The sequence below is a fragment of the Pseudorasbora parva genome, chromosome 18, assembly GCF_024679245.1.
Source record: "Pseudorasbora parva isolate DD20220531a chromosome 18, ASM2467924v1, whole genome shotgun sequence".
NCBI lineage: Eukaryota > Metazoa > Chordata > Actinopteri > Cypriniformes > Gobionidae > Pseudorasbora > Pseudorasbora parva.
Genome location: NC_090189.1, coordinates 6,210,452 through 6,236,756, shown reverse-complemented (window position 1 = coordinate 6,236,756; position 26,305 = coordinate 6,210,452). Strand labels below are relative to the sequence as shown.

The window sequence follows — 26,305 nt, the reverse complement described above, 5'->3', positions numbered from 1 at the left end:
CTTTAGATCGATTTAACTATAAGAGTCTTTTGTCCAATTAATTAAAAAGAACTGCTTAAAAGACACGTTAGGGAATTGTATTATGTTGCTCTGTAAGTTTGTTCGGATTGATTCTGGTTTCTTAATGATGATTTAACCTCTCATGTGAGATCTTATGACCAATTAATTAAAAAAGAACCACTCAAAAGAGTCATTACGTGAATTGGACTATATGTTGTTCTTTATGTTTGTTGTTTTGGTTTAGATTCTGGTTTCCTATTTCCATTAACGATTCCTTTAGTATTTTAAACTGATTCAAAACGGTTTTATTAGTGTTTTAAACCAATTTGAACCAATGGAGAGTTTGAGATCGTGCAACTTATTATTCGTAATAGTTTGTGCAGTTTGTTTTTCTGATTTAGATTCTGATTCCTTAATTTTTCCATTTCTTTGTAGTACTTTAGACCAATTTAGACTGTTAATTCTTGATATATTGAGAGTGTTTTGGAGTCTTTTGACAAATTAATTTTTGTCATTAGTGAATTGGACTAGATCATTGGTTCTCACCTCTCCTGGAGTACCACCAGCCCTGCATGTTTTGTATGTCTCCCAATATCTGACGCACCCATTCAGGTCTTCGAGTCTCTACTAATGAGCTCATGAGTCGAATCAGGTGTGATATATGAGGGAGACATACAAACTGTGCAAGGCTGGTGGTACTCCAGGACAGGTTTGAGAACCACTGGACTAGATAGTTCTGTTTGTTTATCTAGTTAATGATTCCATTAACGATTCTTTTAGACATTTAGACCGATTCAAACCACTGACATGTTAGATTGAGGCTGATTTGTTTCTTTTGACAATTGTTCTTTTAGACCGATTCAAACTATCAACAGTTAATTTAAAAAAACTGCTTATAAGAGTCATTTGTGGTTTGGACTATATAATTCTGTGAGTTTCTGATTTAGATTCTGGTCCTTAAAGATTCAATTAATGGTTATTTTTGTTACTTTGACTGATTCAAACCACTGATAAGTTAGATTGAGACTGATTTGTTTCAAGTCTTTTGACCAATTCAAAAACCACGCAAAAGAGTCATTTGTGAATTGGACTAGTTTTAGGGCTGGTCCAAATATAATGTTTTTTTGAGTTTCGAAGCTTTGGGAGTAATCAACACTGAATATTTGAAACTTCGGAGGAAGGGGGCTGAACATATTCTTCTCTCTAATAAAGGCAGGACTCTCGGGATTCTCAGCGATGCGCCTCGTGTGGGCAGGGCTCATACGCTCCGAAAAAACGGACAATCTAGGGATGGGACGCTACACTTAAACTCACGATACGATGCACCTCGATATGCCAGGGTTACGATAAGATACGTCACGATACGATATCAAAAAAGAAAAAAAAAAGAAGAAAATATTAATAATATAACAACAACTTATTTATTTTTGTTTCAGCAACAACTCTTTCACGCTTTGTTTGGTTTCATTGTAAATTTCAGGGGATTACCTTCTCTGAAAAATGTCCTCAACATGGCATCTTAAACTTGGGCTCCAGCACATTGAACATTTGGATGAATTTTCTGTTCTCTACCATGTTAAATGGAGCCATATAGTCCGCTATGAATTCGCCAATGAGCCTGGTTATCTGTTTTGCACGCGAACTTAACGGAGGTAGAGTTGGTGTCAGCACTTGTTTCATGGTCAGCTGTCCCTTCGGTAGGCTCGTTTTCTCTAGGGCCGTCTTCACATTTTTATGGTGAAGGTGGTGGTTCATGTTTGATGTGTTGGATGTGGTGTACGGAATGACAGCATGGCATAGCTTACACACAGTCTTAGTCTTGTCAGTTACTCTATTGCCGTCTTTGTCTTTTTTAATGAGAGAGCCAAAATACTGCCAGACATATGACTTGTATCCAGGTGGAGCGTCCTCAATGTCGACCTCATTTGACTCCATGGTCAAACTGACTCCATTTGACTTCATGGATTTAGATTGGTAATAAGGGGTAATATTAGGCTTGCTGCGATTAGCGGGTGTTAGTGATCAGGCATAACACCGGTTACATTACTTGCCCACTGCGGCACCGCCGCCAACATCGTTTTGATCTTTTATAGTTTTGTTCAGTTTGAGACCAGATTAACCACAATAAGAAACTGAACGTACAGCATGAGCCGAACGAGAGTCGCAGTACAGACCAGCAGCTGGAGTCAGATTTCATTCATCACGAGAGTGACGAGCTGAATGACAAGATAATCATGGAAGATTTAATTTTAAAGATTTTTTGTTCAGTTCATGGCCGCTCAAGCACTATAATGTGACGGTGAGGGACATGTCACGTTCCTAACTTGTAAAAAGGCTAATACATTATGATTTAATTTTTCACAATGTCAAATGAAACACAGCTTAACCCAAAATACAAGCTCAGGCGTATAAGCTCATGCAGTTGTGCGTTCTAGACAGATAATATACTGCAAGGAACACTTAGGCTAAGAAGAAGCAAATATATTAAGTATAACAAAAAAACTAAAAAATTGTACAAAAAATAAAAATTAAGTGTTGTATTTCATCAGATACTATAGTGTAAACATATGCAAGCATGAATGAAAACAGTTTTGAAGGGGATGCCGAGTTTGTGAGAAGAAAAAACAAAAAACAAATATTCACATCCCAAAATTGACAATCAAATAAAATGAATATTAAAATATTCTGGTCCAGCTCTACTGAGTTTGTTGCTCTAGTTTATATATATATTTATATACTTAATATATTTGCTTCTTCTTAGCCTATATATATATATATATATGTATTTTTTTTTTTTTTTTTTTTTTTATGTAATCTTTTAGTAATTTAGACCAATTCAGACATGTTAAATTGAGACTGATTTATTTCTTTTGGCAAATTAATTGAAAAGAACCGCTCAAAAGAGTAATTTGTAAATCAGTGATTCTGTTAAGGTTGTGTAGTTCACATACTTTACAAACTCTTAGCTAAAGCATAGTTTCAGTGGTGGCACGATCAACTAGTTCTTGATACCCAGACAAAAATTATCCTCAGTCACACTAATCTCTCTCTCTCTCTCTCTCTCTCTCTCTCTCTCTCTCTCTCTCTCTCTCTCTCTCTCTCTCTCTCTCTCTCTCTCTCTCTCTCTCTCTCTCTCTCTCTCTCTCTCTCTCTCTCTCTCTCTCTCTCTCTCTCTCTCTCTCTCTCTCTCTCTCTCATATAATTTTACCTCATTAGGAAGAGAATGATCCTGCCAAAAGAAAAACTGTAGCACTAAACATGGCATTATGGCACATTCTTCTGAAATGTCAGCCTTTTTTTTCTCCAGCAGTGTCAGCATTTAATTTTATTTGTTCCTTTCTTTCTTGGCGGAGGGCAGAAGTATTGGCAGGCAGGCTGGTGTGCTGTTGGCATAGTCGTTTCTGGCGGGTGGAGATAATGCTCACCCGCGGTAGCAACACGTACCGTTTACATTAATGCCCGTAGCAACTCTGCTAATGACGGGGGAGCGCAGGGCCAAGAACACTAATTGTACATTATAGTGGCATACATACGGTGTTAGCGGTTAGCTCATAAGTTAGCATAGCTCTGCGTGCCAAGCGACAGTTTTTGGTTATGTGCAAGTAAGCAAAGGTCAGTGTTTATGGTGGCTAAATTGAATAATTATGCTATTTTCTCAGATTTTATTTAAGGGTGGAGTTGCATTTCGGGTACATGTGCTAATGTCAATCATCTGGCATTATTTCCTCTGACCTTTTATACGCTTTTAAAGCAAACCAGACACTGATAATCATGCTAATGTGATGTTCAGTACTCGGGGATGTTGTTAATTCACAGCAGTATTATCTATATACTGTTAAATTAATTTAATATTTTGAATTAGCTTTTTTGTATTTTCATTGTATTTTTATTTTTTTAATGTAAGTTTAATTTTATGTGTAATATTATTTTAAATATTGCTAATTTTAAAATTTAAATTTAGTCTTTCAGCTTAAACTTATTTAAATTTTTAAAAAAATAGTTCAGTTGTAATATTTAGATTTTATTTATTTGACCTTCATTTCAATAAACATGTTTTTTATCGTTTTGGTTAATGAAAATAACCCTATAATGTTTGCAAAACATTATGACCGCCATTATAAATCTGTTTTATGTTCTTATATCAATAATGGCTATAATATTTTAATTGAACAACACCAAATTGCAGTGTATTATGCCATCAGTGTATATAAAATGGTTTTATCTATCTATCTATCTATCTATCTATCTATCTATCTATCTATCTATCTATCTATCTATCTGTCTGTCTGTCTGTCTGTCTGTCTGTCTGTCTGTCTGTCTGTCTGTCTGTCTGTCTGTCTGTCTGTCTGTCTGTCTGTCTGTCTGTCTGTCTGTCTGTCTGTCTGTCTGTCTGTCTGTCTGTCTGTCTGTCTGTCTGTCTGTCTGTCTGTCTGTCTGTCTGTCTGTCTGTCTATCTATCTATCTATCTATCTATCTATCTATCTATCTATCTATCTATCTATCTATCTATCTATCTATCTATCTATCTATCTATCTATCTATCTATCTATTTATATTTTATATTTATATATTTCCTCGTACTCGTCATACAAACTACACTCTTAAAAATAAAGGTTCTTTATTGCATCTGTGGTTCCAATTAAGAACCTTTCAAATGCACAAAAAATTGTTTTTTTTTTTTACTAGAAAAGTTTTTTTTTAGATTTTTTTAAATGTTCTTCAAACAAAGAAAAACATTTTCTTTTAATAACTGTTCACTGAAAATAACTGGGGAAACTAATTTATTTGCCATCGCTACAAAAAGCCTTTTTTGGAACCTTTATTTTTATGACTGTATACATTTTCGAAAATTGTTGACAAAATTCCCTTCACCAAACAAAATCACCTTGAACAATAAAATGCATTATACAGGTCCTTCTCAAAAAATTTGCATATTGTGATAAAGTTCATTATTTTCCATAATGTAATGATAAAAATTAAACTATATCATATAATCATATATTTTAGATTCATTGCACACCAACTGAAATATTTCATGTCTTTTATTGTTTCAATACTGATGATTTTGGCATACAGCTCATGAAAACCCCAAAATCTAAAAAAATATATTCATATGCATATGAATATGCATATTTCATCTGACCAATAAAAGAAAAGTGTTTTTAATACAAAAAAAGTCAACCTTCAAATAATTTTATTCAGTTATGCACTCAATACTTAGTGGGGAATCCTTTTGCAGAAATGACTGCTTCAATGTGGCGTGGCATGGAGGCGATCAGCCTGTGGCACTGCTGAGGTGTTCTGGAGGCCCAGGATGCTTCGATAGCGGCCTTAAGCTCATCCAGAGTGTTGGGTCTTGCGTCTCTCAACTTTCTCTTCACAATATCCCACAGATTCTCTATGGGGTTCAGGTCAGGAGAGTTGGCAGGCCAATTGAGCACAGTAATACCATGGTCAGTAAACCATTTACCAGTGGTTTTGGCACTGTGAGCAGGTGCCAGGTCGTGCTGAGAAACCAAATCTTCATCTCCTTAAAGCTTTTCAGCAGATGGAAGCATGAAGTGCTCCAAAATCTCCTGATAGCGAGCTGCATTGACCCTGCCCTTGATAAAACAGTGGACCAACACCAGCAGCTGACATGGCACCCCAGACCATCACTGACTGTGGGTACTTGACACTGGACTTCAGGCATTTCCTTCTCCCCAGTCTTCCTCCAGACTCTGGCACCTTGATTTCCAAATGACATGCAAAATTTGCTTTCATCCCAAAAAAGTACTTTGGACCACTGAGCAACAGTCCAGCGCTGCTTCTCTGTAGCCCAAAAGTGTCTTGACCTGGGGAATGCGGCACCTGTAGCCCATTTCCTGCACACGCCTGTGCACGGTGGCTCTGGATGTTTCTACTCCAGACTCAGTCCACTGCTTCCGCAGGTCCCCCAAGGTCTGGAATCGGTCCTTCTCCACAATCTTCCTCAGGGTCCGCTCACCTCTTCTCGTTGTGCAGCATTTTTTGCCACACTTTTTCCTTCCCACAGACTTCCCACTGAGGTGCCTTGATACAGCACTCTGGGAACAGCCTATTCCTTCAGAAATGTCTTTCTGTGTCTTACCCTCTCGCTTGAGGGTGTCAATGATGGCCTTCTGGACAGCAGTCAGGTCGGCAGTCTTACCCATGATTGCGGTTTTGAGTAATGAACCAGGCTGGGAGTTTTTAAAAGCCTCAGGAATCTTTTGCAGGTGTTTAGAGTTAATAAGTTGATTCAGATGATTAGGTTAATAGCTCGCTTAGAGAACCTTTTCATGATATGCTAAATTTTTGAGACGGAAAGTTTAATTTTTATCATTACATTATGAAAAATAATGAACTTTATCACAATATGCTAATTTTTTTAGAAGGAAATGTAGTATGTAATATGAATTATTTGGGGTTATATTAATATGAATACCTGTATTAAATAGTTTATTCTGTTTAGCCAAAAAAATAACTTTTTAGTATCTCTTTATTATGCATTGATTAGTTGTTTTGTTTTTGAGCACTTCTTGGTTACCGTGCGTTAAAGTGAGCGGTTCATTATGGTTGCATGATGGACTTATTTTAAACCAGCCCTGCCAGTTTTTATGATCTTTTTTTTTTCTCCCTCTTTTTTACAGCCAAAGCAATACATTCAAATGTTACTGTAGAACTTCTTTGCTCACTGAAAGGTTTTCTTCCAAGTATGAATCGCTGTTTTGTCCTAAAACTAACAAGTTGCCGGTATTACCGCAGTGCAAATCTGCCGTCTCCGTTCCATTGAGACCGGTTTTAAGGATATTGTTTTTCCATCCAATGTTTATGCGTTTCCTGTGGTGGGTGTAGATAGCACCCAGCTGCTTCACAAATGAGTAAGAACACTGTGTGTTTCTCTTTGAAGCCTCTGTGTCTGTAAAAGTTTGGTATTGAAAGACTTTAATAGCTCCAGGCTGCCTGGAGGATTCTGCTTCCTGTGCGGACAGGAAGTATTTAGAGTTATGAGGCCAGTTCTCCATTAGATGAGTTGGATGCGGACCACACAGATCTGTGTGTGTGTGTGTGTGTGTGTGTGTGTGTGTGTGTGTGTGTGTGTGTGTGTGTGTGTGTGTGTGTGTGGTTGTATTTCTTGTACATTGTGTGTCATGGGATGTTGATGCTGGAATGGTCTTTGCCCATAAAAGACCAAAACCACAGGATGAGATGAGAAACACACACACAAACACCAAAGTTCAGAGTTTCCTTAAGATGCCAAAAAGTTGTCATTCACTGACTTTTTAAGTTTGGATACATGAAGGAAGTTTGGGTACCTATGAAGGAATTATTCAGCATCTGTTTTTTTTCCAACAATAAAAAACTCAACCTAGACTTAAATATAAAAATTAAGAGACCACTTAACATTGATTTAAGGGCTGTCAGTCGATTAAAAACCTTTACCCGTCTGCCAAACCAACTGATTCTTTTCCCCCACCATCGTTGACCAGCTGTTTAGCTGAAATTAAAGATTGGCTTTCAGCGAACTTTTTGAAGCTAAATAGTAACAAAACCGAGGCTTTACTTGTTGGCACTAGATCCGTTTTATCAAAATTTAATCTAATGGTTTTTCTTTGTACATTGATAACGCAATCTGTCCTTCCTCACAGGTTAAAAGTTTGGGTGTTATTATGGATAGCACACTATCCTTTGACACTCATATTAATAATATCACATGGACTGCATACTTCCATTTGCGTAAAATGAATCGTCTCCGTCCTTTTCTGTCAACTGATAATACAGCAGTTCTTATTCATGCATTAGTCACTTCACGTTTAGACTATTGCAATGCTCAGTGTTCCCTTGAAATTGCTACAGAAGCTTCAGTTGATTCAAAATTCTGCAGCACGTGTTCTTTCTAGATCACCTTCTTTTGAGCACATTTCTCCAGTTGTTCAGCAGTTGCACTGGCTTTCGGTAAAATATCGAGTTGAATTTAAGATCTTGCTACTTGCTTACAAGGCACTTCATAATCTTGCACCCCAATACCTTACTCAACTTCTCCATGTTTACACTCCATCACGTGCTCTTAGATCTTCATCTTCAATTTCTCTTGTACCTCGGATTCGACTAACTACCATGGGTGCCAGATCATTTAGTTATGCTGCCCTCCGCTTATGGAACTCCCTTCCTCTTGATGTTCGTAACAGTGATTGTTTATTGACTTTTAAAACGCGTCTTAAGACATATCTTTTTATACAGGCTTTTTTATAATGTGTTTTATTGAGTCTTGACTGCACTGGCGGGTCTATTAAATGCGTTAATCATTTTATTATTAAATGTTTACATATTTTTTATTTTCATTATATGTAATTAAAGTAATTCATTATTAAGCATTAAAGCTAAACTGTGTGACATTTTCCCTCATCTAGCGGTGATAAGGTCCATCCAGTGAATATTAGTTTCTGTTCCTCTCAATTCTGATTTCGTTTTAACTCCTACGGTGGCCGATTTAGTCCAAGATTAACATGGCAATCCCCCTCTTCACATTCGACACGGTGCCATCGAGTGTTAAAATGCGAAAAGCGAAGCTTGAATTTACGGGTATGTCCCTCTTTGGCTAATGTACTTTCAAGATGGAGGGGCAACATGGCGACCGGCATTCGAACCCCTCACCCGTATGTATTTTCAATGGCATATTATAAACTTACGAGAATACTTTATTACTTGAAAGAAGTAAATATACATTAATGAGCACATATATTTTTGAAAGAACTAAGTGTTTTTAGCTAAGAATAAACTAAAAAAATTACACAGTGTAGCTTTAAATTATACTATTTTTTATTATATTAATTATGTATTTAAATTTTAATTATATGAATTATTTTTTAATCATATGATATTCTCTGTTGTATTTTTGTAGAAAATTACGAACTTGGTTAACTACTAGAACTAGTAACTCAGTGTTTATTTTAAAGGGGTGGTTCCGTGTAGAGCCCTGCACAGGCCTCAAATCTAGGCCCTAGCCCGGCCTTGGCCTGAGACACTGAGGCCCTAATCCGGCCCGTGTCCGACAGCATATCAAAATTCTTTGCCCGAGTCCGACTGGAGCCTATGTTTTTTTTTTTTTTACATTGTTGCAGCCATTAAAATAGTTAATTTGTTTTGTTTTTAATGTCAACGTAGTTATATTTTGTTTTGTTTCTTTATTAAGTTAATTAAAAAAAACTTTAATTGTTAAATTAAAGTTTTAATTTTTTTAAGTGATGATCAAGCGGCACACACATTTATTTTTAACCATTTGCCAGGAGTCAAATTTACACACGTGGTTTAAACAACCACATACATTTACACTTTACAGTTTTGTCTGAAATGCTTTCAGACCACCTTCTGAATTGGTTTGTTTGAGTGGGCTAATCGGAATTAAATACGTCTCGAAAGAATCTCCGAAGGCATGTGGGCCTACTCCTGGTCATTTCGCAATAAGATAGATACCTGGTCAGAAAAAACGAATGAAGGAACCAGTTGTAAAAAGGCCATAACTCTAGCAGCTGAAGAAACGTGCGCTGCTGCTGGACTCTAGCCTATGTGTGCGAGTCATGTCTTGACAGTCGCGTAAGCGATTATGGTCTCATGTTGTTTCCACCAGCACAGAACATCTCATTGCTCCTTTTAATTAATAAAATGGATATAAAATGAAGAAGAAGCCTAAAAAAGGCCCGAAGCCTGGCCCGCATTTTAGGTATGACATGAAAATTGGCCTGAAGCCGGGCCCTAGGGGTGTTAAAAAGTCAGGGCCCGTCGGGCTCAGGCATAAATTCAGGGCTCTAGTTCCGTGGTTTTTTTCTCTAGGCTTGTTTTTATTTTTGAGGCGCAGTATAACATGTCTAAATATATATATATTTTTTAAACACCGTATTTTTCTTATATTTGACCTTTATTTCACACCGCTGTCTCCACTGTCCTTTGAACGGCTCGTTTGCTTCCTGCTTCTATGAAGCCCATCCCTCCGAAAAACACAATGGTTTTAGATTGGTCAGATGGCCAAATGTAGTTTCCTGTATTATTATTGGCTGAAGTGCCAAGCACAGGTTATCCGGAAACGCCACGCCCCTCTCCATTACGGGCGAGGAGACTAGCAAGGGTTTATGATGTCACCAACCCAGGAAGAAGCTCGTTGTAGTCCAAACCGGCTGTTTTTGTAGGCAATAAACTGCCGTAACTTTAAAAGACAATATCTCCGTTTGCATTGAACTTTCAGCGCTGTAACTTTGCAGATACTGTTTATGCTCAAGCAGCAACATTACACACTAACTAAAGTTAAAAAATTCAAATCGCTCGCAACCACCCCTTTAATAGCACCATTTGTTCTAACAGGACATCACACGTGTATTGTCTCCCTTAACTGATCCAGTAAAAAGCGTTTAATTTTAACAAGAAAGTAGTGTTGAAAAGCCATTCATTTTGATTTTAACTAAATTTTGCACTAATAAATATAATGTTCTGTTCAGTGTGTGTGTGTATATAAATATATATATATATATATATATATATTCAAGAATAGAAAACAAATCCTTAAATGCAATGCATACTTTATTTAAATAAGGCCATACAAAATTCTGTATCTAACCATTTTTTTGTGTGTGTGTGCAAAGCTATAATTTGTCCCCTCAGTCTGAACTGCCAATAACCTCAGGTTTGAGGAAGTGTTATTCGATAAGGAGCTGTTATTGACTGATGCAGAAACTCTCCATGTGAACCCCATGAGTCCTGTTAGCATGTTCACGGGAAGAGAGGAGATCATGTAGATTCATGTAGGTCTGTAACGGCTATGGATTTATTCTGTGACGTCTGAAAGGATCTCAGTGGACCAGTAAAGATCAGTCACTAATTGGAATGAAGATGGATTCTGATTGTTGTTGGGTTTTTTTTAATGGCATTGATTGTTTTGATCTTAAACCTTTCAAATAAAGCACTTTAAAAGTGTTTGATGGGTCTGTTACTTTTAACGAGAACCTTCAGGGTAGTGTTTTCCTCAACTCTGTTCTTTCTTCTCATTCACATTAACACTAAAGCATTCCCCTTAAATTAGTTCACCAAAACAGAGTAAATCCTTTTATTGTGTACTCTCTGTACTCTATTTGAAATAAAGCTTCCTTTCACTTTCTGTTTTATTGGTTTTAAATATTAAAGGGTGAATCACCCTAAAATTAAAATGTTAACTCTAAGTGGTATTATAACAAAGTAGAAGCAATTGGGAACAACAGCAACTCAGCCACAGAGTGGGGTCAGCGCATGCTGAGGGTCAAGAACAGTGCATAGAGAGCTTCATGAATGGGTTTCCATGGCCGAGCAGCTCATCCAAGCCTTACATCACCAAGTGCAATGCAAAGCGTGGACTCTAGAGCAGTGGAGACGTGTTCTCTGGAGTGACCAATCACGCTTCTCTGTCTGGGTATCCGATGGATGAGTCTGGGTTTGATGGTTGCCCGGAGAACGGGACTTGCCTGACTGCATTGTGCCAAGTGTAAAGTTTGGTTGAGTGGGGATTATAGGGTGTGCTTATTTTTTAGGGGTTGGGCTTGGCACCTTAGTTACAGTGAAAGGAACTCTTAATGCTTAAGCAAACCAAGAAATTTCATATTCCCAACTTTGTGGGAAAAATTTGGGGATGACCCCTTCCTGTTCCAACATGACTGTGCACAAAGCGTAGGTCCATAAAGACGTGTGTATATGTTTGTGTGTGTATATATATATATATATATATATATATATATATATATATATATATATAATGTACCGTATATACCCGAATGTAAGATGAGGTTTTGTGTTATAAAAGTGGGGGGTTGTCTTATATTCGCGATATAGACAAAATCACATGTCTATTAATCTAACGATAACAAGGTCACGCTGTTGACGCTCGCGCAGCCTCTCGAGAATAAATCACAACGCATGAACGCCGCTCACACAGAGAAACAGCGGTAAACATTCAAAATGGTTTTATATTTATAACATATGATACAAATAAACAAAATCACTCAACCAAAAGAGTGTTTTCCTGAATACCATCATGACTGAAAATGACACTGATTTCATATGACAGTTCCATAAACAAATGAACATTGTCACTTACATTTTAGATGCAGTATTGAGTGTTTTTGTTCTATTTCAGCAGTGAAAATAGTTCCAAACAAAGATTCTAAGCAACAAAGTTCCAAACAGCAGAACCATAACGCGTCTCACAGCAACAGTGTGTGTTACTGAATGATTCAATGTTTAAATGAATTGGTTGAATCAAAGATTCAATAACATGTTCGTAAACGACTGCCTCAATCTTGAATTAATCAGCCGTTTTAATTAATCGTTTGGATGAATCGACTCAATGACTCACTCATTAAGACTCACCGGCTGCCACCTACTGGTGGTTTATTTTCATGTTTAAACATAGTTTCTAAATGTCTTATTTATCCAAAAATGCAAATGTCACAACATTATTTAATGCAGTTGTAATTTTTCAGTGTAAATTATTTAATTTGCCTGGTAACAGCCCTATAGTGTCTTATTTTTATTGAATGTACAGATCAAATTTAAGAATGTAAAATAAATTTAGGGGTAAAAATGCCTTTTAAAAAAGGTAAACATATCACAAATATGCAGTTTTCAATATGCCAAAGATGATTGAACACTGGTGAGAATATTGCTTCAGAATAAATTATATTTATAACACAAAAAAATTAAAATAAACTTTTTATTTATTTATTATTAAACCTTTTTAATTATCCGAAGGACAAGCACATGAACATGCTTAATCGAGCCCTGTAATGAATGGTGTTTAAAAAAATCCCAGATTTTTTCCCCAAAAAATAAATCTGAAAAATGTGGGGGTCGTCTTATATTCAGGATCGTCTTATATTCGGGTATATACTGTATGTATATATATATATCATACTTGCATAAATTAGCAGCTGAAGTGTGTGTGTTAGAAACCCAGGTGCACTGAAGGACCCCTGTTCGAAGAGACAGACGGGGTATTTTTAGCTCAGAGTGGCTTAAGAGTCGACAAAGTGCAGCCCTGCTGTTTTGTGTCCCATTAGCACAGTGAGAACGCCACCTGCTCCAGACAGAAAAGAGACTTGAAAAGTGACAGACACCAAATGAAGCACTTCAGTTGTCCGTGAACAGACAGACCATAACATACGCACAGATTTAGCTAGACTGAAAGTTCCAGACTGTGTGTGTGTTTCTGTGTGTCTGTGTTTGTATCAGACAGATCAAAACCCAGACCAGACGGACAGATAGTTCTGTGTGTTTGCCAGCGGGCATTTAATGTGTTCTGACTCTCTCAGTAGGTCAAACTGACTTGATGTTTCATATAAACACTCTCAACTCTGCTGTCTGCCCTTCGTGCTGCTGCTGCATGGATTTGCTCCCCAAAATAAATACAAAGCAAACTATAATATCAGGCCAAACGAGTCCTGAGCGGTGTGCATGCATCAACGTTACAAAATAATCATTAACGGATGTTTGAGTTCTCGTCGGCGTTGACTTTCTTGTTTTTGCTACTGGGCTGCAGTTGTTTGCTTTAGAGGAAACAGTTGATAATAAGACCAGAGTGGGATGATAATATTTATGTTCTGATTTGTTTTCCTGTTTGCGTGGTGTTTGCTAAGTCAAGCACTGTTGCATATACTTTAAATTTCAGTTTGCCTGTGGCCTGCAGTCAATGTGTGTTGTTAAGCAGAAATGTGCTGTTACTTTCCTAAATGATCAGATGCATGATTTTTCCTGCTGGATCATAAAACAGGTGAGAACTGTTTTGGGTCAGTGTATCCCAGAATGCCCTAGCAACACCCTGGTAGGGAGATTTGTTCCAGGGTTATTATCATTGACTAAAACAAAAATAAATACTTGAAATAAAATTTACTTTAACAATATTTAAAAGCCTAATTTATTTCAGCTATAGTTGCCAAGGCAAAATATATTATATTCACTTAGTGCTAAAATAATTAAATATAAACATAAAATGACAAAAACCTACAACAAAATTATTATAGCTTTAACTAAAGTTAAAATGAAAATCGAAAATATAAAAATATAATCTAATTCAAAATATTAAGATAATCTATAGTAGTGTATTACAGTAAGTATATTAATAAGTAAAAGTTAATTAATAAAAAACAGTGTTTTGTACTGGCAAACACAGGATATGGTTTCACAGCAGATGGTGGCAGATCAGTTGATCCGACTCTAATTTGACACAAAAAATAATGACATGTTGTTTTTCTCAGTGACGCAATATGTTTTTATCTGTCAGAAGAATAATCCATGACTGAAATGTTTTGCTTTGACTGCAATAGTGTTCCCATAAGATGGTTATATTAGCTATGACAGTCATATTTTTGATGGTCATCAATGCATTTTTATGTAATGCACACATTCACATGCACAGGTAATAAAATGCATAAAAAAGAGAGAAGAGCTATGTAAAAAATAAAAAACTGAATATTAGCTAGCTGAAATTATGTTGAAATACCCGTTATTGGCGAGTATCCTCATTAGCAGAGTTAAAAACTGTTAATATAATGTAAAGAGTTATTTTTTTGTGAAAATATTATTTGTTTAAATATGCGTGTCATGTGAAACTGGTCTAATGCCGGTTTCACACTGCACATGCGTTGGCAGCGCAGAAGCAGTGTGTATGGAAAGTGGGAGCAGTGTGCGGCTGTTGTTCTTTCACACTTGCAGCGTTTGTCTCGTGCAGCTGAATATTTCAAATACAGACGAATATCGTCCATTCTGACACCTTTTTCTGTCGGTGTTCTCCTCCGACCCCTGTCTGTTTTGTGCTTTGATTTTTGATGGGCAGCATCTGCTGCAAATGCGACCGTGTTTCCCTCTGTTTCAAACACATGTGCATATAAGATGCTAGAGTCTTGCCACTCTCCATTTACAAGTGTTTACTTCCGTGAAGGCGGGCACTCTGTTGAAGTGTAAAACTATTGGATCTGCCATAACCAAACGCTAACATTTGGTCGTGACGTATGTGCCCTTCGCCTGTTTCACACATGGAAATCTGTCAAAATAAATGTGCAGGCCACCTCAGTGATAAAACCATAGGATAAAACCTAAAACTGGTGCATTCGGATTGTGATTTATTCATGGCATGTTTGAGGGGAGAGTTTTGTGATCGGGAACGCGGCGCTCACCTGGTCCGTAACATGATTGTACGCAGTAAATAAAAAATCATATGCTTGGTATGATAATAAATGCTGCTATAAATAATAACGGACCAATTCAATTGTTTACCTGCTTTTATTTTAATTAGTTTAAGCAGTGATGAAATATATTGCTCTTGTAAATACTTGCCAGCATTTTAAAGGAATACAAGTCTAGAAATCCAAATAACAGCAAAGCGCGACCGTACGGTGCTCTGCAGTGGTCAAAAATGATTATAAACAGTGAATTTTGAAGTGATATATTCTTGAAAACTCAGAGATGTGGATTTGGACATTTATTACATCACCACACGACCTCTGTGTTTGTCTAAAGAAGTAGGTAATTCGGCCGGGGATTTTTACACGGTGGTGGGAGACAGACGGCAATAAAATCACTGACTAGCCCTGCTAGCCCTGCATCATGTAAATGATGGCAATACCTTCCGAATCCGACCCCACGAGAAACAATTACCGTCCGAATAGGGCTTCAGCCAACTCCTTCACCACTAACGGCGCGAGCTGGAAAATCAAACTTTTCCTGAACTTTGCCACAACATCATGGCCACTAACAAACCCCAGCAAAGATTGTTATTGCTCCGGCTTTAACTTCTGGATATTCGGCAGCAGTGCCACAACAGAATGAATGGTTTCGTTCGCTTCTTTATCCGCCGCCATTTCTGAACTACAACACAAAATAGCGCACAACATCAACGTTATCGTTCTCAGCCACTCCCTCTGTTCACTGTTTGGACCAATAAAAATTTGTTCGGAGAAAACCTAAGAATAAACCGAAGGAAACACTGAAGGAAAATGAAAATTGAGCGGAAGTACGTAGGAGGGCAGAGCCAGGCTAGTATATTGGTAGTTTTGATGATAAAAGTAACCTTAAAGTTAAGATATGCGTCTAGATTTAATCATTTAAACGGCCTTTGAAGTTTGGCCAAAAACTTCTGGCAGTGGTGTGTTTTCGTGTATTTTTTTTATTTTTTTCACAGCGTTGGATGTCATATGAGGATTGTGAAAAACACAGAACACTTCACTACATGATTTCATGGAGAAATGTGTTGTTTTTCTTATTAATCAGGTACATTTTTATCCAGTGGCTTTAATTCAGCGTGAGCAGAAGTTTTGTGAGAGAAAAAAAATAACTTGGGCACTAAAAAAAATACACCCTGGTTATGCTCTGCTAACGCGTTCAGTGTGAAACCGGCCTTAGAGCGACTGCAGCCAAGTTCGTTCGTTCACACAGAACGTATTTTTGAATTCCAGTGTGGTACTTTTCCATTGTTTTTTTTTATGTAAACAAGCGCCAGACGGATGCGTATAACGGTTGCACTTGTGTATCGCTTCTTTTGCAACGTCTCGCGCATGACACAGCATTCTGAAAATGCAACACTTAAAATCAATTCAACTTTTTTTTCTAGAGATCTTGCATAAAGCAAAAAGCATGCTCTGTGTAAACGAGCCCTATATGCCTTGATTTAATGCTATTCAAAGAAGAAAAGACAAAGAGGAAATCACTCACTGCTCTTGACTGAATCATTTTAAAAACTTAAATAAGGATTCATCTGTATTCATTGTTGCTTTGTAGCTTCAATAAGGATCACTCTATATATATAAATTACATAATTTATGCAGTGAAGACTATGCTGAATTTGATTATCCAATTTCTGTATATTTACCTGTTAGACCTATCTATAAATCCTAAAGTACTGTTTGTAAGGTTACATGTGTCAAAAACAATGAAAGCAATTACCGTATTTTCCGGACTATAAGTCACACTTTTTTTCATAGTTTGGCTGGTCCTGCGGCTTATAGTCCGGTGCGAATTATATATCAAATTGAATTCATACTGACTGACAAGAATAAACATATAGCCGCGAGAGGGCGCTCTATGCTTCTCCTGTACCCCTGAAAAAAATAACTGAAAACAGAAAAAAAACTCTTAACTGAAATATTAACTTAAAGACAACAACTTAGAAAAACTGAACACAAACAAAATGCCCCATACAGAAAATCTTATTCTGCAAATTACAAACTGCATGTAGTAAAATATGCAGCCGAGAACGATTCACACTGCTACAGCGTAGTCTCGCGCAGCTGAGCCTCTCCCGTCACGGCAGAGAGTTCAAGCGTCTGTGTACTCGTTCCTTCAGCTCTGGCCATCTTGCTTAGTCCGCGATTAGCTTTCTTTGTTTTCTTCATTACAGTTAAAGTAACCTCTGCTTTTCGCCAGTCCCTTACAAGTTTCTCACTCACTTCAAACTTTCTTTCTTCTGCTCGGTTATGCATGCACGCGGCTCCCGCTCTGCCCTAATGCGACTTATAGTCAAGTGCGACTTATATATGTTTTTTTCCTGTTCATGACGCATTTTTTGACTGATGCGACTTAAAGTCCGGAAAATAGGGTACTTTTTTTTTGCATTTTAGCAGGGCAGGTATTCTGAATCAGTGTGACTGGGCCAAAATAATGGGCCATATAATGGGTCTGCAATTACTCAATGGTTCATTCATTTTTCATAATATTTCTATAGTTTCCATACTGCAATTTTAAAAAGAGTAGTGCGGTAGAAGCAGGGCTTGACATTAACTGTTTTGCTCAGCAGCCACTATGGCTAGTGGTTTTCCAAAGTAACTAGCCACTCAAAATTTTCACTAGCCACAATTTTGACTTTGACCAAGGGGAAAACTGCCATAATAGATATTTTTTTTATATTATCTCATAATTTGGCAGCAGATATATTAGGCTGATGTCACTTTAAGATGTGACGCACTGATCCATTTTACTGTTACACGTTTTCTTTCTTAAAGGGGGGGTGAAACACTCAGTTTCAGTCAGTGTCATGTCAATCTTGAGTACCTATAGAGTAGCATTGCATCCTGCATATCTCCGAAAAGTCTTTATTTTTTTAATAATTATATAAGAAAGATGCGCTGTTCCGAGTCTTTCCGAAAAAAGCCGAGCGGGTGGGGGCGTGTCGTGTGAGCGGAGCTAAATAATGACGTGTGCAGCAGCGCGCTGTGTGTTGAGTCGAGTCCGTCATCCCTAACAGCGGGAAAAAAACTTTATTCAAAATAAAAATATGGCTTTTAATCAGATACAGCCATACATCTATGATCCGGAATCAGACCCAGAGGCTGCAGTTGAACAGGAGCAGCAGCAAAATGGACTAGAGCAGGACGTCTGTATGTGGTAAGTTACAAGTTATACACTAACTATATAATATGCTTAGCGGCTTGTGTTATTTACATATTTATACTTGAATTATATCGTCGTATTTTTGTCTTTGAAGGTGTACATGTGGGAAGTGCAGTTGTGCACGTGTGTTTGTGTGTTTACGCGTGGTTTGTGTAGACAGTATGCGGACTAAAAAAAACACAGACATTTGAAGCAGTCTCACTCACCCTTCTAACGTTGGGACTGCTCCATCCTTCAGCATTAGGCGATTGGGAAAATGCGGCGTCGAGCTGGGCCTTGTTTATGAAACAGTCGGCACCGAAATGCAGCAAACAGATATAAACATTCGCGCAACTCAGTTGCTGATCCGGAAAAGCAAATTACATCCACTGTTGCCTTAACGCGGGGTTTTGGAGAATCTGTGCAGGACTGTCTTGGTCTGGCAACCAAAAACGCACTTTTTTGGTGACATTATGTGCTATGTGTAATTGTCACCTGTCCAGCAATCTACAAACCAGCGCTTTGATGGGCGTAGGCTGTTGCTTTCGCTCTCTCCCTCGCTCTCTCTCACGCGCTTCCGGTAGAATTGTCCGTAAGGCCCATACAAGGAAATTCCGCCCCCATTAACGTCAATGGGGACGCATGATCTCAAAAAACTTGCCGAAACTTATGACTAACCGGAAGTAGTATTTTTGACAAAGAAATACTCCCATCAAACGTCCACCTTAACTTTTGAAACTTTGTCTATGTTTAGTATGGGATTCCAAGTCTTTAACAGTGTAAAAAGATCAGTATGCATGAAACAGCATTTCACCCCCCCTTTAACTGTTTACGTTCACTTAAAACAGAACCGACTGTGTTTATGCGCAATCCCCTGGTGAAGTTTAAGCCCTGTAACAAAATCAAATGAAACGAGGGAGTGAGGGGAGGAGGGTTTTTGTGTAGAGAGATGTGAGAGATAGAAAGCGCATTTGGTATCGTGGATCTACTGTATTCTGTGGAATGTAAGTATTGGATAGTTCAGTATTGAAAAATCGATAACACAAAATTGCACTTTATGGTGAGTTTTAATCTCAAGTTCTGGTTGTAAGAGTGAAGAGAAGTGTGTGCGTGTTGTATGACTGCTTCATGTGGTTAGAGCTCAAGGCATGTGCCGTCCTTTAGTGATTGATGAGGTCATCAGTATGAGACGCATTAATCCTTCCCATCGTGCCTGCTGCTCTCCATCACTCCACATGCACAGCACTTCCATTGTCTTTCAACCGCATATACTTACACATTCCAGCAGACGAGGATTTGAAGGTCACCATAGTGAGGGAAGTCATTACCCATGATTCATGTTTAATTCTGCCTTTAACATACAATGCCTCTGATTGGCTCATCTATTATTGGCTATTATCACACATGCTCACTAGGTGCAATCCAGGTCAGAAAGATGTTAATGTGGGTATATGTATGCATATGATAATGATTTTTGACTTACAGCATGATGACCTAGTAAACTGCCTACCTAGACAGCATCTGACAATCCCAAAATGCACTGCAACAAGCTCAGTGGGAAAGAGAAGTGATGCTTGTACTGCCTTCAAATTTGGAAATGATCAATGCAATGCAACGTTCTAACTGCATTATTTTGAATTAGCTTTTAGTTTTTTTATTTTAGTTTTATTTAATTTTTATATTTTATTTTAAGTTTTATTCAAATTAACAACAAAAAGAGTCTTTTATATTTTTGGTTAACAACAACACTGGTTAATTTCAGGCTGTTTTTGAATCACTGTTACACAGCAAAGTTTGTTACTGAGGCTTTTGTTTAAAAAAATCATACAAACTTTCAGCCTAGTTTCTATATTTTGAACTCTCAGAGCGAGGCAGAAATGCTTCAGAAGATCATGCTGTCCTGTAGGCTTTTGTCTCCCTGAGTCTAAAATGTGACCCATTTTTCTGCCGAGCTGGATTTGAAAAACTTCTTAGAGAAACTCAAGTCTGGAGGTTTTTCTGATCCAGTCCTCGTGCCCAGACCTGAGAGAAAACTCTGACCCAAATTACATACTGTACAAACTTAAGCTTCATTAAAGGAGCTCTGAAACCGGAACACAGTCCCAAAGCCTACTGCGCTGCCTATATAACTTTTATAGCTGCCATCGAACCTAATAAATGACTGACACAGGCAGCAACTCGCCTTGCTATTGGCTTCCATTTAAAGCATTTTTGTTCATTGAAATTATGCTAAAATAAAATATACAGTGCCTTGCGAAAGTATTCGCCCCTCTTGAACTTTGCGACCTTTTGCCACATTTCAGGCTTCAAACATAAGGATATGAAACTGTAATTTTTTTTGTGAAGAATCAACAACAAGTGGGACACAATCATGAAGTGGAACGAAATTTATTGGATATTACAAACTTTTTTAACAAATCAAAAACTGAAAAATTGGGCATCCAAATTTATTCGGCCCCCTTACTTTAATACTTTGTAGCGCCACCTTTTGCTGCGATTACAGCTGTAAGTCGCTTGGGGTATGTCTCTATCAGTTTTGCACATCGAGAGAATGAACATTTTTGCCCGTTCCTCGTTGCAGAAGAGCTCGAGCTCAGTGAGGTTGGATGGAGAGCGTTTGTGAACAGCAGTTTTCAGTTCTTTCCACAGACTCTCGATTGGATTCAGGTCTGGACTTTGACTTGGCCATTCTAACACCTGGATATGTTTATTTCTGAACCATTCCATTGTAGATTTTGCTTTATGTTTTGGATTATTGTCTTGTTGGAAGACAAATCTCCGTCCCAGTCTCAGGTCTTTTGCAGACTCCATCAGGTTTTCTTCCAGAATGGTCCTGTATTTGACTCCATCCATCTTCCCATCAATTTTAACCATCTTCCCTGTCCCTGCTGAAGAAAAGCAGGCCCAAACCATGATGCTGCCGCCTCCACGTTTGACAGTGGGGATGGTGTGTGTTCAGGGTGATGAGCTGTGCTGCTTTTACGCCAAACATAACGTTTTGCATTGTTGCCAAAAAATTCAATTTTGGTTTCATCTGACCAGAGCACCTTCTTCCACATGTTTGGTGTGTCTCCCAGGTGGCTTGTGGCAAACTTTAAACGACTTTTTTCTTCTTTCCACTCTTCCAGAAAGGCCAGATGTGTGCAGTATACGACTGATTGTTGTCCTATGGTCAGAGTCTCCCACCTCAGCTGTAGATCTCTGCAGTTCCTCCAGAGTGATCATGGGCCTCTTGGCTGCATCTCTGATCAGTCTTCTCCTTGTATGAGCTGAAAGTTTAGAGGGACGGCCAGGTCTTGGTAGATGTGCAGTGGTCTGATACTCCTTCCATTTCAATATTATCGCTTGCACAGTGCTCCTTGGGATGTTTAAAGCTTGGGAGATCTTTTTTTATCCAAATCCAGCTTTAAACTTCTCCACAACAGTATCTTGGACCTGCCTGGTGTGTTCCTTGTTCTTCATGATGCTCTCTGCGCTTTAAACGGACCCCTGAGACTATCACAGTGCGGGTGCATTTATACGGAGACTTGATTACACACAGGTGGATTCTATAGATCATCATTAGTCATTGAGGTCAACATTGGATCATTCAGAGATCCTCACTGAACTTCTGGAGAGAGTTTGCTGCACTGAAAGTAGAGGGGACGAATAATTTTGCACGCCCAATTTTTCAGTTTTTGATTTGTTAAAAAAGTTTGAAATATCCAATAAATTTAATTCCACTTCATGATTGTGTCCCACTTGTTGTTGATTCTTCACAGAAAATTACCGTTTCATATCATTATGTTTGAAGCCTGAAATGTGGCAAAAGGTCGCAAACTTCAAGGGGGCCGAATACTTTCGCAAGGCACTGTAAATATTAGATGAAAAGCTAAACTAAACAAAAGTTAGAAATGTTCCCTTGGCAACTAACTAAAATAAGTTGAAGTTGAAGCACTAAAACTACTAAGTTTTGTATAAACAAACACTACAATTTAACTAAAACTGAAATAAAAATAAATGATACTTAAATAGTAAAATAAAATATTTGAAAACTGGAAATATAAAAATAAAAGCTACATGAAAATATTAAAAGGGGTCATGAACTCTATTGTTTTATAATGTTTCCTGAGGTACATTTATAATGTTAATATGATTTTTACATCAAAATAGTAATTTAAGTAGGAATAAATGGCATTCTTCCTAACCCGATTTTTGCCCTTTGATTTGAACGCTCTGTTTGAAGGGGCGTGTCTACTGGGAGACTTCAGTGTAAACGCCCACTGCTGTGATTGGCTAACGTCTTTGCATAAAAAAACACGTATTACACGTGGGACTCTCTCGCAAAAGTTTAACTAATCGTGTGAAAAGTCTTTATTTATAGCGTTATATTCATATCGTGGCATGAAAGGTTGCAGTGATGATCATTGTAGCCGTAGCCGATCATAGACATGTTGAGCGCATGAATGCAGTGATCTTGTCACCAATTTCTGCACATTAACGAATGCTTTTATCATAACTAACACAATGTAAATAAGAGATTTGTTGATTAAAGCAGGAGTTTTGGCGAGAGTCCAGAACTCAGTCACTGATAAACTCGCACTGTTTGATTGACAGCTCCAACGGTTGTAAAGGGAGCGTTCTTTGATTGCTTTCCATATATCATTTAATCACAGTTTAAAGGTGCACTGTGTACATTTTATTAGCTAATCATGTTCAGACATTGGTTTCAATTCAGAGTTTTCAGTTCTGAAACTTACAGGATATTCTTATAGTGATGATCTCGTATATGACAAAAGCTCAAGGAACATTTAATCTCCCAATTCATGACTCCTTAAATAAATACCATAATAATATATAAATAATACTAAAACAGTAGAATTTAGTGCTAGAGTCAGCATATTTAAGTTGCCTACCTTTATACAGTGGGTTGTAGACGGTTGCTACATGGGTAGCATCGCCTAAGATGCAATCTCTCGGCTCTTTGATGACTCTCATAGGCAAATGAGGAGATTACAATCTTTTACGTCTGAAATTCTGCAAAGCAAAAGCAAATGCAGCAGGTCTTAGGACAGAGTCGTTCATCACCGTGACGCTGTTTTGATTTTCTGCTGATACTGTGACAGTCGAGACAAATACAATCTTGTGAAATGATTTCATATAATACTTTGTGGTTCTCTCTCTCTCTCTCTCTCTCTCTCTCTCTCTCTCTCTCTCTCTCTCTCTCTCTCTCTCTCTCTCTCTCTCTCTCTCTCTCTCTCTCTCTCTCTCTCTCTCTCTCTCTCTCTCTCTCTCTCTCTCTCTCTCTCTCTCTTCTCTCCTCTCTCTCTTTTATCTCTCTCAGTTTGTTTGCTCTGCTGTCAAAGAAGCACAATAAAGTCTTGGAGCAGGCGACCCAGTCCTTGCATGGGCCTCTGGGAGCAGACGACAGGACCGTCCTGCCCGACTATGTGAGTCAATCCCTCAATTCACTCATTCACATTTACCAGTCACGCCGTTTAACACATACTTCGGATACACATACCTCGAGCCCTTGACATGATCTTAGAGCATCATTAGTCTTACATGACATGCGTGAATGTGTGTCTCCAGACAGCAGACAGCCCTTCTGGCTAGACATAAAGACACATAGTAGACATAAAGGGAGGGCGGGGCTTGGGAGGAAAGGGGGAGGGTCTATTTCAGGAGGTCATTTAGGTCAGTAGATTCGACCCTAGAGGGCAGCAGCCAACCTGCTCTGCTGCCCCCTCGAGAGGGGGTGGGGTGTCTGGGACAATTGGGATGCAAATGGAGTGTGTGAGATGATGGGGGCCTTAAGTGTGTGTGTGTGTGTTCCCTCAGACAGCCTGAGGCCGGAGCCTTGCAGATGTCTGCTGTGTGTCTGGGTGGGTCAGACTGCTGTCTGCTGTCCTGATTAAGCCCCACACCCCTGCTTTGTGTCTCTTTCTCCTTCCATTCACATATATTCCTCTTCATCTGTCCATCTGTCTCTCTCTCTCTCTCTCTCTCTCTCTCTCTCTCTCTCTCTCTCTCTCTCTCTCTCTCTCTCTCTCTCTCTCTCTCTCTCTCTCTCTCGCTGTCTGTCTATCTGAATATCTTCACTCACACTCCCTTTCCCATCAGTTATCACCAGTTCCTCCGAATGATGACATCACTTGCTGTTTCTACATAACCTGACCGCAAAAAAACAAAAAGTGCATTGCAGTCTAATGAGACATACCTCTACTTTTTGACAGCATATTTTAACACCCAAAGTAATCTGATTTATCATATTTATGCCATCGTAATCTCTGATAAATTATTCAGAAAAAGTACAAATAAAATAGTAATCCATTTTAAATATATATAAAAATATATTTAATAATTTAAAACAGTTTATTATTGTCAATAATATTAATTATTAATATAATATTATTATTTATATAATAATAATGGTAATAATTATAATGATTAAAAATAATAAGTATTCATTATGCCTGTGTATTATTATTATTAATAAATATATATTATAATATACAAATATATTAATAATTATAAATAAAAATGTAAATAGTGATAATATTAATATAAATTATTTTTTATTTGAGAAAACTGACATGTACTAATATTAAATCAAATTAAATAGAGTGAAATTCATACCAATTAATTATTTTTAATTGTAAAATATATCATAATTTATATTTAAGTAATATATAATATAATATTTTTTATTATTATATTTATATTATTATTATTTTTACAACGGTTTTAACTATGCTTGTTTTAAATTTTTTATTCGTCCATATGGTATTCTTTTTTCTCATCCATTTGTTACCACTATTTTAATTAATTTCTATGTAAAGCACTTTGAATTGCCATTGGGTATGAAATGTGCTATACAAATAAACTTGCCTTGCCTAATAATAATTGTAATAATAATTATGAATCAAATGCATATTTATTATTAATAAATTAATTAATGTAATGTAAACATTTTAATTTGAATAAAAGTGATAATATTTATTTAATGTTTCGAGATGGCAAATAAAATTGTATTAAATGCGTGTACATGTACAATCTACAGCATGATTAAAATGATACAATTGGAGTATTGGTCCCCTATGTGCACTTTGCATTGGGTGCGATCAAACCGGAGGATGTTGTCCCACCAGCAGGGGCTAAGGGCCAATGCAGAGCCAGTTTTCCCAGAACCGCCTTTTCCTCAGTAGAATCGCATGATTGGGCTCCGGCTCTGTGTATTTCTGTCTGTTTCTCAGAGGAGTTTTATGGGAAGGATGTCCTAAACAGCAGTTATCAAGCACGAGTTTAGACTACATTTGATTTTGCGAGCCTTTCCTTTGTCATATCTTATAAGACAAACAACACTCACACACACACACACACTGTTTTTGTCTGCTGTCACTGTTATCGCCATGGGATTTCCTTCAATCTATGGGAACAGATGTTAAGACTGTGTGTCTGCACATACAGAACATCTTATGGAATGCATATCGCCAGCTATCTAAAATCTGACCGCATGTGATATACCGGTTATGCGTAGGAAAATGAGAAATTAACGTGGGGGGAGTTACTTTTTTTATTTGATTTCAGTTTGTTTATTTTATTTGATGTAACATGTTATTTTATTGTTTCAGTTTTATTCAACTACATTTACATTTTACATTTATGCATTTAGCAGACGCTTTTATCCAAAGCGACTTACAACTCAGAAGTACAGGAAGCGATCCGTCAAGAAGGGGCAAAAAATGCCCCAAATACCAAGATTAGTAGCAAAAATCAGAGAAAGGGAAGAAGAAAAGAAAAATAGTGGAGGAAGAGTTTAGAATTTTTTTTATTTTTATACTACAATAATATTAATACTATAATATACATATTTTTTTTATACTACTGTAATTTTATACAACTATAATAACCCTGATCTGTACAAAGAGAGAGAGAAAGAAAGGCTGCA

At 37.5% G+C, this 26,305-nt stretch overlaps 2 protein-coding genes across 2 annotated transcripts in view; both read left to right on the top strand.

Moving 5' to 3' along the window:
• The window catches only part of scamp1 (secretory carrier membrane protein 1), a 212,033-nt gene that overhangs the window by 145,873 nt on the left and 39,855 nt on the right, over positions 1–26,305 (top strand). The window lies entirely within an intron of this gene.
• Positions 1–26,305, top strand: part of dym (dymeclin) — a 102,625-nt gene that overhangs the window by 47,431 nt on the left and 28,889 nt on the right. The window contains exon 14 of the mRNA XM_067423714.1: positions 23,699–23,804. Within this exon, the coding sequence (XP_067279815.1) occupies positions 23,699–23,804 (106 nt within the window). The remainder of the gene's footprint in view (positions 1–23,698; positions 23,805–26,305) is intronic.